General features: G+C 36.0%; 1 protein-coding gene across 1 annotated transcript; it reads right to left on the reverse strand.

Moving 5' to 3' along the window:
* Window positions 1-1,184: 1,184 nt before the first annotated feature.
* Window positions 1,185-13,470, reverse strand: LOC128998461 (pro-resilin-like). The gene is made up of 3 exons (XM_054424592.1): window positions 13,411-13,470; window positions 4,624-4,726; window positions 1,185-4,154 (listed from the first exon to the last, which is right to left on the reverse strand). Exons 1-3 carry the CDS (start codon window positions 13,429-13,431, stop codon window positions 1,330-1,332), a joined length of 2,949 nt encoding a protein of 982 aa, XP_054280567.1. The 5' UTR covers window positions 13,432-13,470; the 3' UTR covers window positions 1,185-1,329.
* Between the last annotated feature and the right edge of the window lie 287 nt (window positions 13,471-13,757).

Genomic DNA, 13,757 nt, shown 5'->3' on the forward strand with positions numbered 1-13,757 from the left:
TTGCCTATAAAATGGGGATGATCTAAAATTTGATTTAGTCTATTTAACAATAGCTTAACAGTCTAGTGAGTAATTACTCTATGAACATAATACGAACCTCTAACGTACTTATAAGAGAGGCATTTTAATCATGAAAATACTCTAAATGTAAATTAATGGTACAGTACCACTATTATAGGCATCATATAAAAATAATGCAAGAAATTAGGATTGATATAATTTGGTGTTTATTTTATAATATAATTTAATGTCACAATATAACATTCAATTTACTTGCAGCACATGTTTTTACGTAAAAACAAAAAGATATTTGGTGATTTATAAGGTTTATTTTGCCTATTAATTCATGAAAGATGTATTAAAGGATCTATCTCAAACGTAACCATACGGAGAAAAAAATTGAACTAGTATAATATGTTCAACTATACTACTTTATACTACATTTTGCTTTGTCAAACAATTTACAACCTGACGAAAACGTTTTTTATTTTTATTATTTAATATTTATGTAATGTGGTAAGCACTTTTTCGTTTGATTTGTTTGCCAATAATAATACAAAACAAAAATACAGTACTATACCTAAATCAGCTTCAAATAAATGCCTATTTTAATACCTTATGCCTATTAAAAAAATTCTGTGTTAGCTGAGGACCGTGGCCCGATGTAAAATCTCTACTCGAGTACATTCAGGTTAACACAACTAACATCTAACATGTTTTCATTGTTGTGATGTTACTTCACAATTCTGCTTGTTCAGTAATGCTAACTTAAGTAGAGACAGACGTAATTAATTCATCCTTGCATCTCACGAATCGAAATGGAGATTTTAGACACCCCAAATTGTACGTACTTTGTTATCGGACAAAATGGACATTCTAACAGTTCCACCAGTAAACCATTATCTAGTATTCAAGAAGGCGTGAGAGTTATTTAGTTAAAATATCAACCCTTATTATTCCTCATTATTATTATATTAACCCTATTATTATTCGTATTAAAAACATGTAAATGTATAATAGCATTTATACACTTAATGCTGGTCGGTATAGGCCAGGGCGATTTACTTTAAGTCTCAGAATCTGTACAAAAGGCAATGAATGATCCAGAATGCCTGTCATGTATAGTATTGTGTGTTCATAGGACTCCAAAATATGGTTTCAGGATGTTAAATTAAAACAAGTAGTAAGTTTTACATCGATTTATTACAAAATATAAATTAATAATAATTTTAAATTAAAAGCCTTAACATTAATGGTAATTTATTTACAACTATCCGATTGGCAGTGAAAGCTAGATATTCGAAGTGTTCAGGTTTAGTCTTTTCTCGTCTAATAGATGTAGCTTCCGTCGGGGTTTTGCTGCTGACCACCTCCAGCTCCTGGCGCGCCGTACGAGGAAGAAGGACCGCCACTGCTGTAGCCACCAGCACCACCAGCAGGCGAAGACCCGCTGTAGCCTCCAGAACTTCCTGACCCTGGAGCTCCATAGGAGCCAGAAGGAGATCCGCCACTAGCACCTCCAGCGCCGGGTGCTCCGTAGCTACCCGAAGGCTGTCCTCCAGCTCCACCACCAGGTGCACCGTACGAGCTTGATGGAGCTCCACCTCCAAATCCACCGCTTGGAGCTCCGTAAGATCCGGACGGCTGTCCTCCAAGACCTCCTGTGCTACCGCCTCCTGGTGCTCCGTATGATCCAGATGGGGAACCACCTCCAGGTGCTCCATATGATCCAGATGGGGAACTAACTCCTGGTGCACCACCTCCAAATCCTCCTGTGCTAGCACCTCCTGGTGCTCCGTATGATCCAGATGGGGAACCACCTCCTGGAGCTCCATATGATCCAGATGGGGAACCACCTCCTGGAGCACCGTATGATCCGGATGGTGACCCACCTCCAAAACCTCCAGCTCCTGGCGCTCCATACGATCCAGATGGTGCTCCGCCTCCTGGTGCTCCTCCGCCGGGTGCGCCGTATGAACTAGAAGGTGCTCCACCTCCTTGACCACCAGGGCTACCCGCTCCAAAACCTCCAGCTCCTGGGGCTCCTCCTCCAAATCCTCCTTGTCCACCTCCCTGTGAAGGGGGAAGGTACGAGCCTCCAGGTGCACTGCCACCAGATCCTGCAGAACCTCCTGCTCCGGGTGCTCCGTAACTTCCTGAAGGCCTTCCAGCACCTCCTCCGAATCCACTGGCCCCACCAGCTCCTTGACCGGGAGCGCCGTAGCTGCTCGATGGTCTTCCACCACTTGCTCCTCCAAAACCGTTTCCTCCAGCACCAGGTGCACCGTAGCTGCTAGAAGGTCGACCACCACCGTTTCCTCCGGCACCAGGGGCACCATAACTGCTTGATGGTCTTCCACCTCCATTACCTCCAAACCCTCCAGGACTACCAGCACCCTGACCTGGGACTCCATAACTACTTGATGGTCGCCCACCTCCATTGCCTCCAAAACCTCCAGGACTACCTGCACCTTGACCTGGAGCTCCATAGCTGCTTGATGGTCGTCCACCTCCATTTCCTCCAAAACCTCCAGGACTACCAGCACCTTGACCTGGAGCTCCATAGCTGCTTGATGGTCGTCCACCTCCATTTCCTCCAAAACCTCCAGGACTACCAGCACCTTGACCTGGAGCTCCATAGCTGCTTGATGGTCGTCCACCTCCATTTCCTCCAAAACCTCCAGGACTACCAGCACCTTGACCTGGAGCTCCATAGCTGCTTGATGGTCTTCCACCTCCATTACCTCCAAACCCTCCAGGACTACCAGCACCCTGACCAGGGACTCCATAACTGCTTGATGGTCGACCTGCTCCGTTTCCTCCCAATCCACCTGACCCTGGTGTTCCGTAAGTGCTGGATGGGCTACTACCTCCACTTCCACCAAAACCACCTGGGCCACCAGCACCAGGAGCGCCATAGGATCCAGAAGGTGCTCCACCTCCAAAACCACCTGGGCTTCCAGCTCCTGAACCACCACCTTGTCCGGGAGGAAGATATTGGTTTGAAGCTCCAGCCCCTCCTTGTCCGCCAAATCCTCCAGAGCCACCACCTGCACCACCGTTGCTACCAGGAGCACCGTATGAGCCAGAGGGTCTTCCACCTCCATTGCTGCCAAATCCATTTCCTCCAGCACCCGGAGCACCATATGATCCAGAGGGTCGTCCACCAGTGTTTCCACCTCCAGGAGCACCGTAGCTACTTGAGGGTCTTCCGTTTCCAGCTCCTGAACTACCAGCACCTGGTCTGCCACTTCCGTAACCCCCGTTTCCGCCAGCACCTGGTGCTCCATAAGAGCTTGATGGCTGTCCACCGAATCCTCCTGCACCGGGAGCACCGTATGATCCTGATGGTCTGCCACCTCCGTTGCCTCCATTACCTCCAGCACCGGGACGTCCACTGCCATACCCACCGTTTCCAGCCCCTGGTGCTCCTGGTGCTCCGTATGATCCTGATGGTCTGCCACTGCCAGCACCTCCAGCTCCCGGGGCTCCATATGATCCGGATGGCCGTCCACCATTACTTCCTCCATTGCCGTTTCCACTACCTGGAGCACCGTATGAACCAGAAGGACGACCACCGCTGCCGCTACCAAAACCGTTTCCGGTTGATCCAGGAGCTCCGTACGATCCGGACGGTCTACCACCAGCCCCTCCTCCTACACCGCCTCCTTGACTTGGAGGTAGATATTGGTTGGATGGACCACTACCACCATTGCCACCACTTCCAAATCCTCCTGGTGCTCCACCGCCAGGTGCTCCGTATGATCCTGAGGGTGAGCCACCACCAGGTGCTCCGTATGATCCTGAGGGTGAGCCACCACCGGGTGCTCCGTATGATCCTGATGGTGAGCCAGCGCCGAAACCACCAGATCCTCCACCAGGCGCTCCGTAGCTACCAGAGGGTCCTGATCCGCTTCCACCACCCGGTGCTCCGTAACTTCCAGAAGGTGCTCCGGCCCCACCTCCAGGTGCGCCACCGTTGTACCCTCCACTGCCTCCACCAGGTGCTCCGTAGCTGCCAGACGGTGAACCACCGAAGCCGCCACCCCCTGTACCTCCTGGAGCGCCGTAAGAGCCTGAGGGTGATCCTCCTCCTCCACTACCACCTCCTTGGCCCGGCGGAAGATATTGTCTTGCAGCTGCTTCTAGTCCCTCTATAAATGATACAATGTATATTAAAATCCTTTAGAAATAAATCATTCTATGTTTTCACGCATTATAAGTTTTTGATTACAGAAGAACTAAAATGACTAGTTTGAATGATATGTATAAACCATAAAATTATTTTATGACGATATTTAAGCCTTACGCAAAGTATTATTGACAAAACATGTGTGGCAATTTATTCGACATGAAATTTGGGAATTCATAGATACATGTTAAAAATAAATATATGTATTACAAAGTCATGTGTTTTATGTATCATTTTTATTTCCCAGCAGTTTATTTCCTTTTAGGACATTATATTACAGCAGAGCTTACTTGCGGATCTCATGATCACAAATATAAACATCCAATACTATATACATAGTTGTCGGTAAAGATGAAAAATTCAACTGGGTACTACCTACATTATATTCTGAATATCCATAAAGATGTATTATAATAAATGTTGCAACTTACCTAACCGATCTCTTTTAGGCCTTGCAAGTTCCGTTGTTTCTTTGGTTTCTTTGGCAAGGGATAGTTGTACGAGAAGGGCCAGAGCCGCTATTCTAAAGCACGCCTGTGAAAATAAAATAACAGTTATAAAATAAAAATTATTAAGTATTGTACTTAACTTTCCAATTGCTTTTGTGAATGAAACTTAGCGATTTATTTTACATAGGTAGTTAAAGGAATTGGATGGTTTCTTGGTAGAAGTGTTATCTTTTGCAATATGTTTTCACAGTTTCTTAACAATTTCAATCATCATAATTACCAAATCTAAGGTAAATTAAATTAATTTTTAAATGATTTAATCACAGACATAATCATTGTTCATGATACCTAAAGAATTAACCCTGTTAACAAGAAATAAAGTAGTTAACAAGCTTCTAGTTGACGATTGTTATGTATGGTTTTATATGTACGCTTAAAATACGAAATATAAAGGGAAATATTGAGATTAACGTACTTGAATAATATAAACAATTGAACAGGTGTATAATAATTATATATCACAAGACTATAAGAATTCCAGATGTTTAGTGATGTTCATTTGTACAGTGTTACAAAACATGTGCACTGTCTTATCACTGCCACTGACTAAATAAAACTGACTGAACTCGACCCATGTAATATGTTTAATGATCAGACACCCAGTCATGAATTAGTTCCAGTCAAATATTATATTTGACACATATATTGAAAAGTTACAAATCAAAGAAGTATAAAATAAGAAGAACAAAACAAACTGAAATACAGGTGGCACTGGAGAGAAGAAGAAACATCATGATTAAGAGAGTTAAAATTAGTCAGTGACAGTGATAAGACAATGCTGGCCAGCTTCTACTGTTTTAATCAGTTAATCATTTTTATTCCATATGAATTATTTTTTCAACATGACAAGTTTTGATTACAGTATTGTGACAGTCTTCTAATGAATCTATTGGCATACCAAAATGTATTAACATTGATGATGTGGTTGCATACTAATGACCTGACGAAGTTCTAAGGAACGAAACTAGTCATCATGCGAACAACTGTGGTTGGATAAGTAATTATTTTATTTTATCAATATTTTTGTAAATCCTTCTTTTACATCCTAGGACGCTGCGTTCTATCTGGGAACCGTTTACACATTTGGACTAGTTCTAGAGGGTCACGGCATTACCTCTTAGATAAAATCCATTGGTCATTGGTGAGATTTGAACCCGGGACCTCGGGGACCAAAGTCCCCTGCTCTACCTATAGACCAATCTCCCATAGTTCTTCATAGTTACCGCCATCCCTCTAGCGTTTATAACACGATTAGTTCCAACAAACGTCCGAGATTCATGAATGGTGAACGCAGCGGTGATTCAAGGTATTCACACCATCCAGCCCTTACTGTGAAGGCCGAGGAAAACAACATCTAATCTTATTCCGTAACGCAGGGCCACACTGATGTAACGGAAGATGTGTGATGTATGAAAGTAGGGCTCATTAGGCAATGCAGGGCTCTGCACCGTAATACAAGGGGCACGACTGCCCCCCTCGCCCCCCGACGGTCGTGAACTACAGTTACGAGATTTACTTTCGCAACCGATCAGGTGCAAATCGCGTTGATGTTATCTATGTTTGTAGTTTTTGTCGGTGACGATCAGCAGTCTTACACCTTCACCGCGACTGGTTTCAGTTACAACTGCAACAGTTTTATTTGTATTCGATCTCTATTCAATGTTAATGACTTAACATTTCTTCTTTCCTAAGTTCTTCTTTGCTTTTTTCCTACAGTTACCTGACGAAGTGGGCTTCCTTGCACTGATATAGTACTGTATGCCAAATAGCTAATTGCTTCATTTACTTAATTTTGCCGCACTTTTTATTTTTGCCGTGCTCATTTTTTCGTAGCACTAATTTTTTGCCGCAAACCAGTATTCCAACCAAACAACACAATACAGTGTACTTTTATTAGGCACGTAATATGTGTACGCTTGAAAATAAGTTGGCAACACCTAAAGATACTACTACTACGATCAGCTGGTGCATCGTTTCCCATTTCGTTCAAGCTGTATTTAAAAGGAAGCAAATAAAATGCCTAATCATATTTTTAAAAGCTCAGATTTTAGAGCAGTTTTTGTAGCCATTTGCTAATCTCTAGTATTATTCTTAAAAAAGGTGTCTGAATGCTAATTTTTTAACCTTTTTTGGGGAAAATCAAAATGTCTTAGTTCTAATCAATTTAAATAGCAATTCTGAAGCTTTGGGCTCACCAAAAGCTGTCTATTCTTACATAGAATTTAATGGAAAATATTATGGTAGTGTCAAAGTTACAAAAAATTATGCAAATACTAGAGGAATTTAAAAATGTTATGTAAATGTACAAGTTTTAAAAAATCAAAATAATGTTTCAGCAAGTGGGTGTATGGAATATGTTTTTTAACTGTGGATTTGAATCACACTTGTTGCTCTACCACCCGAAAAAAATTTTAACGCTAGGTCCAGACAATGAATACAAACCTTGTATTCATTGGTCCAGACCACCCTGAGCCAACTGAATTACGCATTTAATTAAGAAATTATTTTCTTTGTCGGTTGTGTATTCAATAACTAAAAGCTCCAAGTAATTATCAGTGTTTGAACCCGGACTCTTAACATAAACCACGCCCCTACCCTGTATTAATAATAATTTGACTGTGGAAAGTTAATGAGGAAACATTAACCCAAAAGTGATATTAATGTATCCAAACAAAAAGATACTACCATAGATGAAGTAATATAACTTTACTTTATCTATGATACTACTATTCTGATGTGGATAAACATCATGCATTTGGCAATCATCCTAGCATTTACTATTTATATTGTATCTGTGACTAAACCGCAATAAATTTTATTCGATTTAATGTGTCTCAAGAACCCACATAATAATTATATAATTATATAATATAATATATATTATAATTATATAATTTATATAATTTTGTGACAAATATGTTAAACTTTTGAGATCGACTTATTTTTCAAATCATGGCTTGTTCCTACAACTATGGAAACTGTTTGGTGATTCAAGTGTTTTTATTTGCCATAGTTGTTTATCTTTGGGTCTTTCATGGTTATTTTTAATTTTTATTTGTTTTCTTTTTTAGCTAAGTTCCTAAATTTTACCTTAGTGTCTTTTCTGTTTTGTTTATTCTAAGAGAAATCATCAATAATTGTATATTTTCACTTTGAGATTTTTTATTTTCATCTTCAATAATTGTTGCTGGTAATTTAATGTATTTGAGGCTTTTATTACCATCTTTAATTGTTGATGTTAATTTAATGTTTTGAGGATTTTTATTTTCATCTTTAATCGTTGCTGTTAATTTAAGGTTTTTGAGGCTTTTTTTATTTTAATATTTAATCGTTGTTGTAAATTTAAGGTTTTTGAGGCTTTTTTATTTCATCTTTAATCGTTGTTGTTAATTTGATGTTTTGTCGTTGCCGATTTCCTGGACATCGCTCTCACCTAACGTGAGAGTCTGTCGACATGTTTTGCAACCCTGCAATTGTAACACACACTCTGGGAAAATGTAATTCGCTAATTGCTCTAAATGTAATTGTTGCCGGTGATTAAGTCTGTTTAATCAATTCTTTTAAATAATCCTAACCGGCAAGGGAATTTAATTGTTTAAAGAATAGTTGTTCGCCATTTTCCAATTCACAGACTCTCTGTAACAACAGTTGACTTTGGATACAACATGTAAATATTTTCACACAATGAAGGTTTTTTCTGTGTGTTTATTGATAAGCGTTAGTTTGTTGATGGAAACTAAATCTTTCTATATTTTTTAGGGTAAATCTTACATTGCGCTTGTAAAGCTCTTGTTTATAATGCCATAAAACATACATTAATTAACATACCCATACCGCAGCAAACTTGGTATTAAATGTGCCAACGGTATTGAAGTTATTTCCTTAGACTTATCAGAGGTATTCCCAATTTTAAAACATTGCTTTTAACGAGTACATAGGTTTTCTTTCTGCTTCAGGAAAGTAAGTTAAGTGTGTTTTTTAAGGTTAGTAAAATCACATTTGAAAGACGAAACATCGACGCACTCAAGCGTCATTGGACAAAACGATCCATATTTCTTTTCGGCTGATAAATTGTGTAAGATTGAAAAATCAATATAATCATTGGTATAAAGTAATAAGTAGGAAATGTGGCAACGGGTAAAGTTAAAGGGGTTTAAAAAGTTCTTAAACCTTTGAATCACAAAAACGCAGGGTTGGCAAGAGCTATTTCCAAAGTACTGTTAAAATATTTAGAGTTTCATAATAAAGATAAAAATAAACTCTTGTATTACCATTTGCTTTTGATCTTGAAAATTAATTGACTTTTAAAGACTACTTTGGATAAAAAAAAAATAAACGACTTGTAATTTGTAATAGCTTAAAAAGATACAAAGTATATAAAGTAACTATTTCTTATTCTATCTTAAACCAGCTTATAGCTTGTCTAACTGACATTTTTAGTACAAAACAGTCCTAATAAAATTTTACAGCTAAAAATCTTGTATAGCAATTTTTACGAAATTTGTTCACGAAAAATATAGATTGGTGAGGTATTGAACCCGAACTCCTTCGTTCGAAAATGGAGTACAGTTCTCACCAAAACATGAATTTAAAATGTATGAGTTAAAAATAAATTAGCTTAACTTTTTTCATTGGCTTTATAAATTTCCAGAATTACACAGAGAATATTCAAAATGGGAAGAAATCGCGAATAGGCGCAATAAAGTTACCAATAAGAACAAATTTGATATATAATGTACTACTCTTTTAATGTATAAACACAAAATTATAATTACATGAAAAACATGTATTTCAAAGTTGTATATTTAAGCATTTCCAATTGAAATTTAGACTGATTTAATCACCAATCTAGTCATGGATTTACAAATTTATGGCAATAACGCTGTATAAAATATGTCGATAGAAATTGAAATTTTATTCTTTATATTAGTTCTATACTGGTCAATGTCACAAGCAATGTCACAAGTATGGTTTTCGCTAGACATAGTATTGCTAGATAAATTATCTCTTGTAAACGTTACCTGCTCTTTTTAAGGGTTTAGTCTGACCATACCTACTTTGTTATGGGTTTAACATCAATACAAATAACCAAATTACATTTTCATGTTTTATCCATAACACTAAGTCTCATCAAATTAAAACACACAGTTTTATTCGTAAAGAACACTACGGTAAAAATGTTGATACCTGAAACGGGTGTTGTGTTTTTTTTAGTTGTTACATTGAGGTATATTTTTCTCCTAACCTTTAGATCATAATAAGTAGATTAAAAAAAACATGTTATCTTTTAAATATGATAACAAATATATGTACTAAGTGATGATGAATAAAATACGATCACAATGTTTAAAACCTCCCTAAACACCACCTAAAATATCTAACCTCGTACACAATAAACTCCTATGTAAAAACAGCACTTTCAGACTCCCATAACGGCAGGTGAATGTGAGACACAGGTTTCAGAATGTACAATCGGGCTCTATAATCACTACCGTGGTGTAGTGAACAGCTGATGGTTCGAATAATGGCCCTTGTCATAATGACTTCATCACTTCATCAGACTGCCATAAAGCTGATCGGTACTCAATCACTTTCCTTCCTTGACTCTGATTCAATGGGGCATTAGAAGGTAAATGTATCGTTTAAAGGGAATTCATATATTTTAGTGTTTAAAAACCCGATTTTTTGCGATTTTTTGTGTTGAGCTACTTTGTTTGTCGTAAGTATTTATACGAAGGTAAATACGAATTGTAACACTTAATTTATCTTTATGCATAATGTAAACATTTACGAAACGGTAAATTTAAATTCTGTATTGCAATAGCGACCGATTTCGATCAAATTTGGTTACTATCAGACCCAATTTGATTTAATCTCTGTTGTTCGAATTTAAAAAAGTATTGGAATACATATTTTTATATTCGTATAATATCATCACGTAAACGACCATTGAAAAGTTATTTAGTATTTAATGTATTTGAATTTTAAAAACATTAGAAAAAGGTTTTCTGAATTAGTTATCAAACCATTTTTTATTTCGACGAATTATGTTACTGAATTAGACATTAGATTTTACTCAAATAAGTTCTTCTAACGCTATATCATATGTTAGCGATACCGGTTCAAAGTTTTTTGAATTAAAATAAAAGAATGAGTTTTTATTTAACAAATTATGTTATTAGTCTGTATACTTTCTGGAAACGAATTCATTTCTATATAACTTACAAGTATAAAACTATAAACTATTAAATTTTCTTAAGTGAATTTTAACAGTGCTATGTTATTTAAAATTTTATTTGGTTTAATTTAATTATAAACAATAGTATTAAGTTTTTTTTATTTTCAATTTACACAATAATGTCTGTATTTATAAAAGTTACAACCAAGTTATTGTTTAGTTAAAATATTTCTCTTATTGGACTGGTTTTAAAGAAGATACGCAGAACTGTAAATTCGAAAATTATTTAATGTATAACAGAAATATGATATAATATTTAAAATTTAAGAAAATTCTACTATTGTGTTGTCAAAACGATAGTTTTTTTTTAACCTTTGGAACTATTCTATGTAAACGTAATAAGTTAAATCACAAATATATAAGCCAAATGTAATTTCCACGAATTTATAGCTGTATTACTAAATCACAATATATGATCATGAAGAACTTAAAACTAATGTTAATGTTCTTTTATATTATACGAATATTATATAAATCTTTAATGTAAATTAATTAGTATCTAACTTCTATATATTTCAATACAGTATTGAAATTGCGTAGGTAAAGGTTGAGTATAAAATGACCAAATTACTGCTGATTATTTTGAGTACTTTTAGTATACTTATATATATATTTAGTATATTTACATTTAGTTATCTTTTGAATGATAACACATTTGATATTGAGTTTTTGTTGGTTTACAATGTTTATTGTAACACAGTTAATATTATTGCTTATTAACATTGTAAATTGAAAAAATACCAAAAAATGGAAGAATATTTAATTTTAAAAAGAAAGATTACGCATTTATTTATTGAATAAATTGTTTGCATATAACAATTTCAAAGTTTTTTCCAAACCTAAAACACCTCAAATCACAACACAAAGTCTACGAGTCGTTTAGGTCTCCCGCTCTTTCAATGCACTAGGCACGATAACAACGAAATTAACACATTTTAGTTGTGTAATTGTTTCAATATTTTGGATGAAAATTTTATATATCGTATATTAAATGTAAATGCTTTACTATTAGAGTTTGATTAACTATTACCGGTTTCTTCGTTTGGTAGCGCCACTTCAAATGCTAATCAAGAACTTACTTGTTGGAGCAAAACGATAATTCATCCTTAATTTTATAGCTACTTACATTTCAAGTTAAAAAAAAACATCATTTAGCAAGTTTTAAGTTATTTTAGTAAATTTTTTAGACATTTTTTGAAAAACCTGTGTCCTCCCGAAAAGCCATAAGCCACTGCATCTTTAAATACATTATGTGAAAAAATGCATTGACAAAATTAAAATTCGTCAGAGTTGGAGTTGAGTAAGTTAGAGCATATGTGAATGCATCTTGTATTTTATCTGTGAAGCAACCTAGACATAGTTATGATTGCATCAGACACTGTTCAGGAGTCAACAGGTATTGTACAGTTCTATTCATCTCTATTCTTTCTCGAGATTCTAATTCATGTTCAGTACGATGAAGCAACAATGGGGAGTAACTCAAGAATTAGCGCAGCATTCACCATGAAGGTGATGAAACCACAATCAATTGTATTACAAAGATTTGTTTTCTAATTTATTTTGGAGGTACGATCTCTTTCGTTTCTAAGATAGAAAAAACTTTTCAATATACAGTATATGCTGTAAACATAAGTAGTGCAAACATACATTTACTTCATTATAGTATCGAATTATTAATTACTTTATTATTGAATAATTATATATTTTCATTTGAGGGGGGTGTTTTTTTTTTTAAAGAAATGTGTTTTTTATAATTTAGTGATTTGTTCATAGAAACGTATTAATGAACACTCTTTTTAGATGCAACCGATTTTTAAATTTACATTGTTTTAACAACGTAAATATACTTTGCAAATTATTGTTCACTATTTATAATAAATAAGTGTATTTACTCAATGAATTTCATGTTTTATTTTTTTTTAATAATGTCTAGTGGCATATAAGAAACAGGTCGGTTAAATATTTTGTATTTTTTAATTAATTTATTGTTATAAGGGAGGGCTCAACAATGTTTGCAATAATACCTTATGGTAATTTAAAGAAGCATCCAATCAATTTGGACCATGATAAATATATTATTTATTTATAATGTATATGTTGAGCTTAGGAATTCAAAAAATATACTATAGTTAAGCTATGGATAATTTGCACCTTAGAAAATTAAAAAAAACATAAGTCACTGTTTTTAAGTTTTGAGACATACTGTATATTATTTAATAAAACACAATCAGCAATATCTGAATAAAATAGCTATAAAGTAATAAAATATTGTAATATAATTTGTAAACTTTTTAATTACTAATTTCGAACTTCATTTGAAAAAGTTAATTCCAAATAAATTTGAAACAAAACACGTGGACGCTGTTGGTTCGTATCCCACATGTTAAATTTAAAAAATTTAGAAAAAAATATTAATTTAAAAGCATAATTATTGCATGTAAAATTATTTTAAAATTTAGATACTTTCTTACCTTACGCGATGGCGTACCCATGATGATAATCCACAGGGAGAAGAAGTTGTGATAACGAAAGGAAAGGTGAGGATGGTTATATAGCCGCTTCTCTCCCCCCTGAGACTACATCGTGACGATCCTATGGAGACACACACACGCGCACACTCACGCACACACACGCACGAGGGAGACTATGGATTGATTTGTGGTCGGTGACGACCTTGGATACCTCACGAGGGATGACTGTGTTTCGTGGGTTTTCTGTATGGTGTTTGCATCCTAAGTACAAATGGTACTGGTTAGGGTCATATTTTGGCTGAGCGAAACCGGTATAAGGGCTTCCACTGGTTCTGGTCATAAATCAA

This window comes from Macrosteles quadrilineatus, unplaced genomic scaffold (assembly GCF_028750875.1).
Source record: "Macrosteles quadrilineatus isolate MER2022 unplaced genomic scaffold, UCM_ALF_1.0 Scaffold_7__1_contigs__length_78375512, whole genome shotgun sequence".
Lineage (NCBI taxonomy): Eukaryota > Metazoa > Arthropoda > Insecta > Hemiptera > Cicadellidae > Macrosteles > Macrosteles quadrilineatus.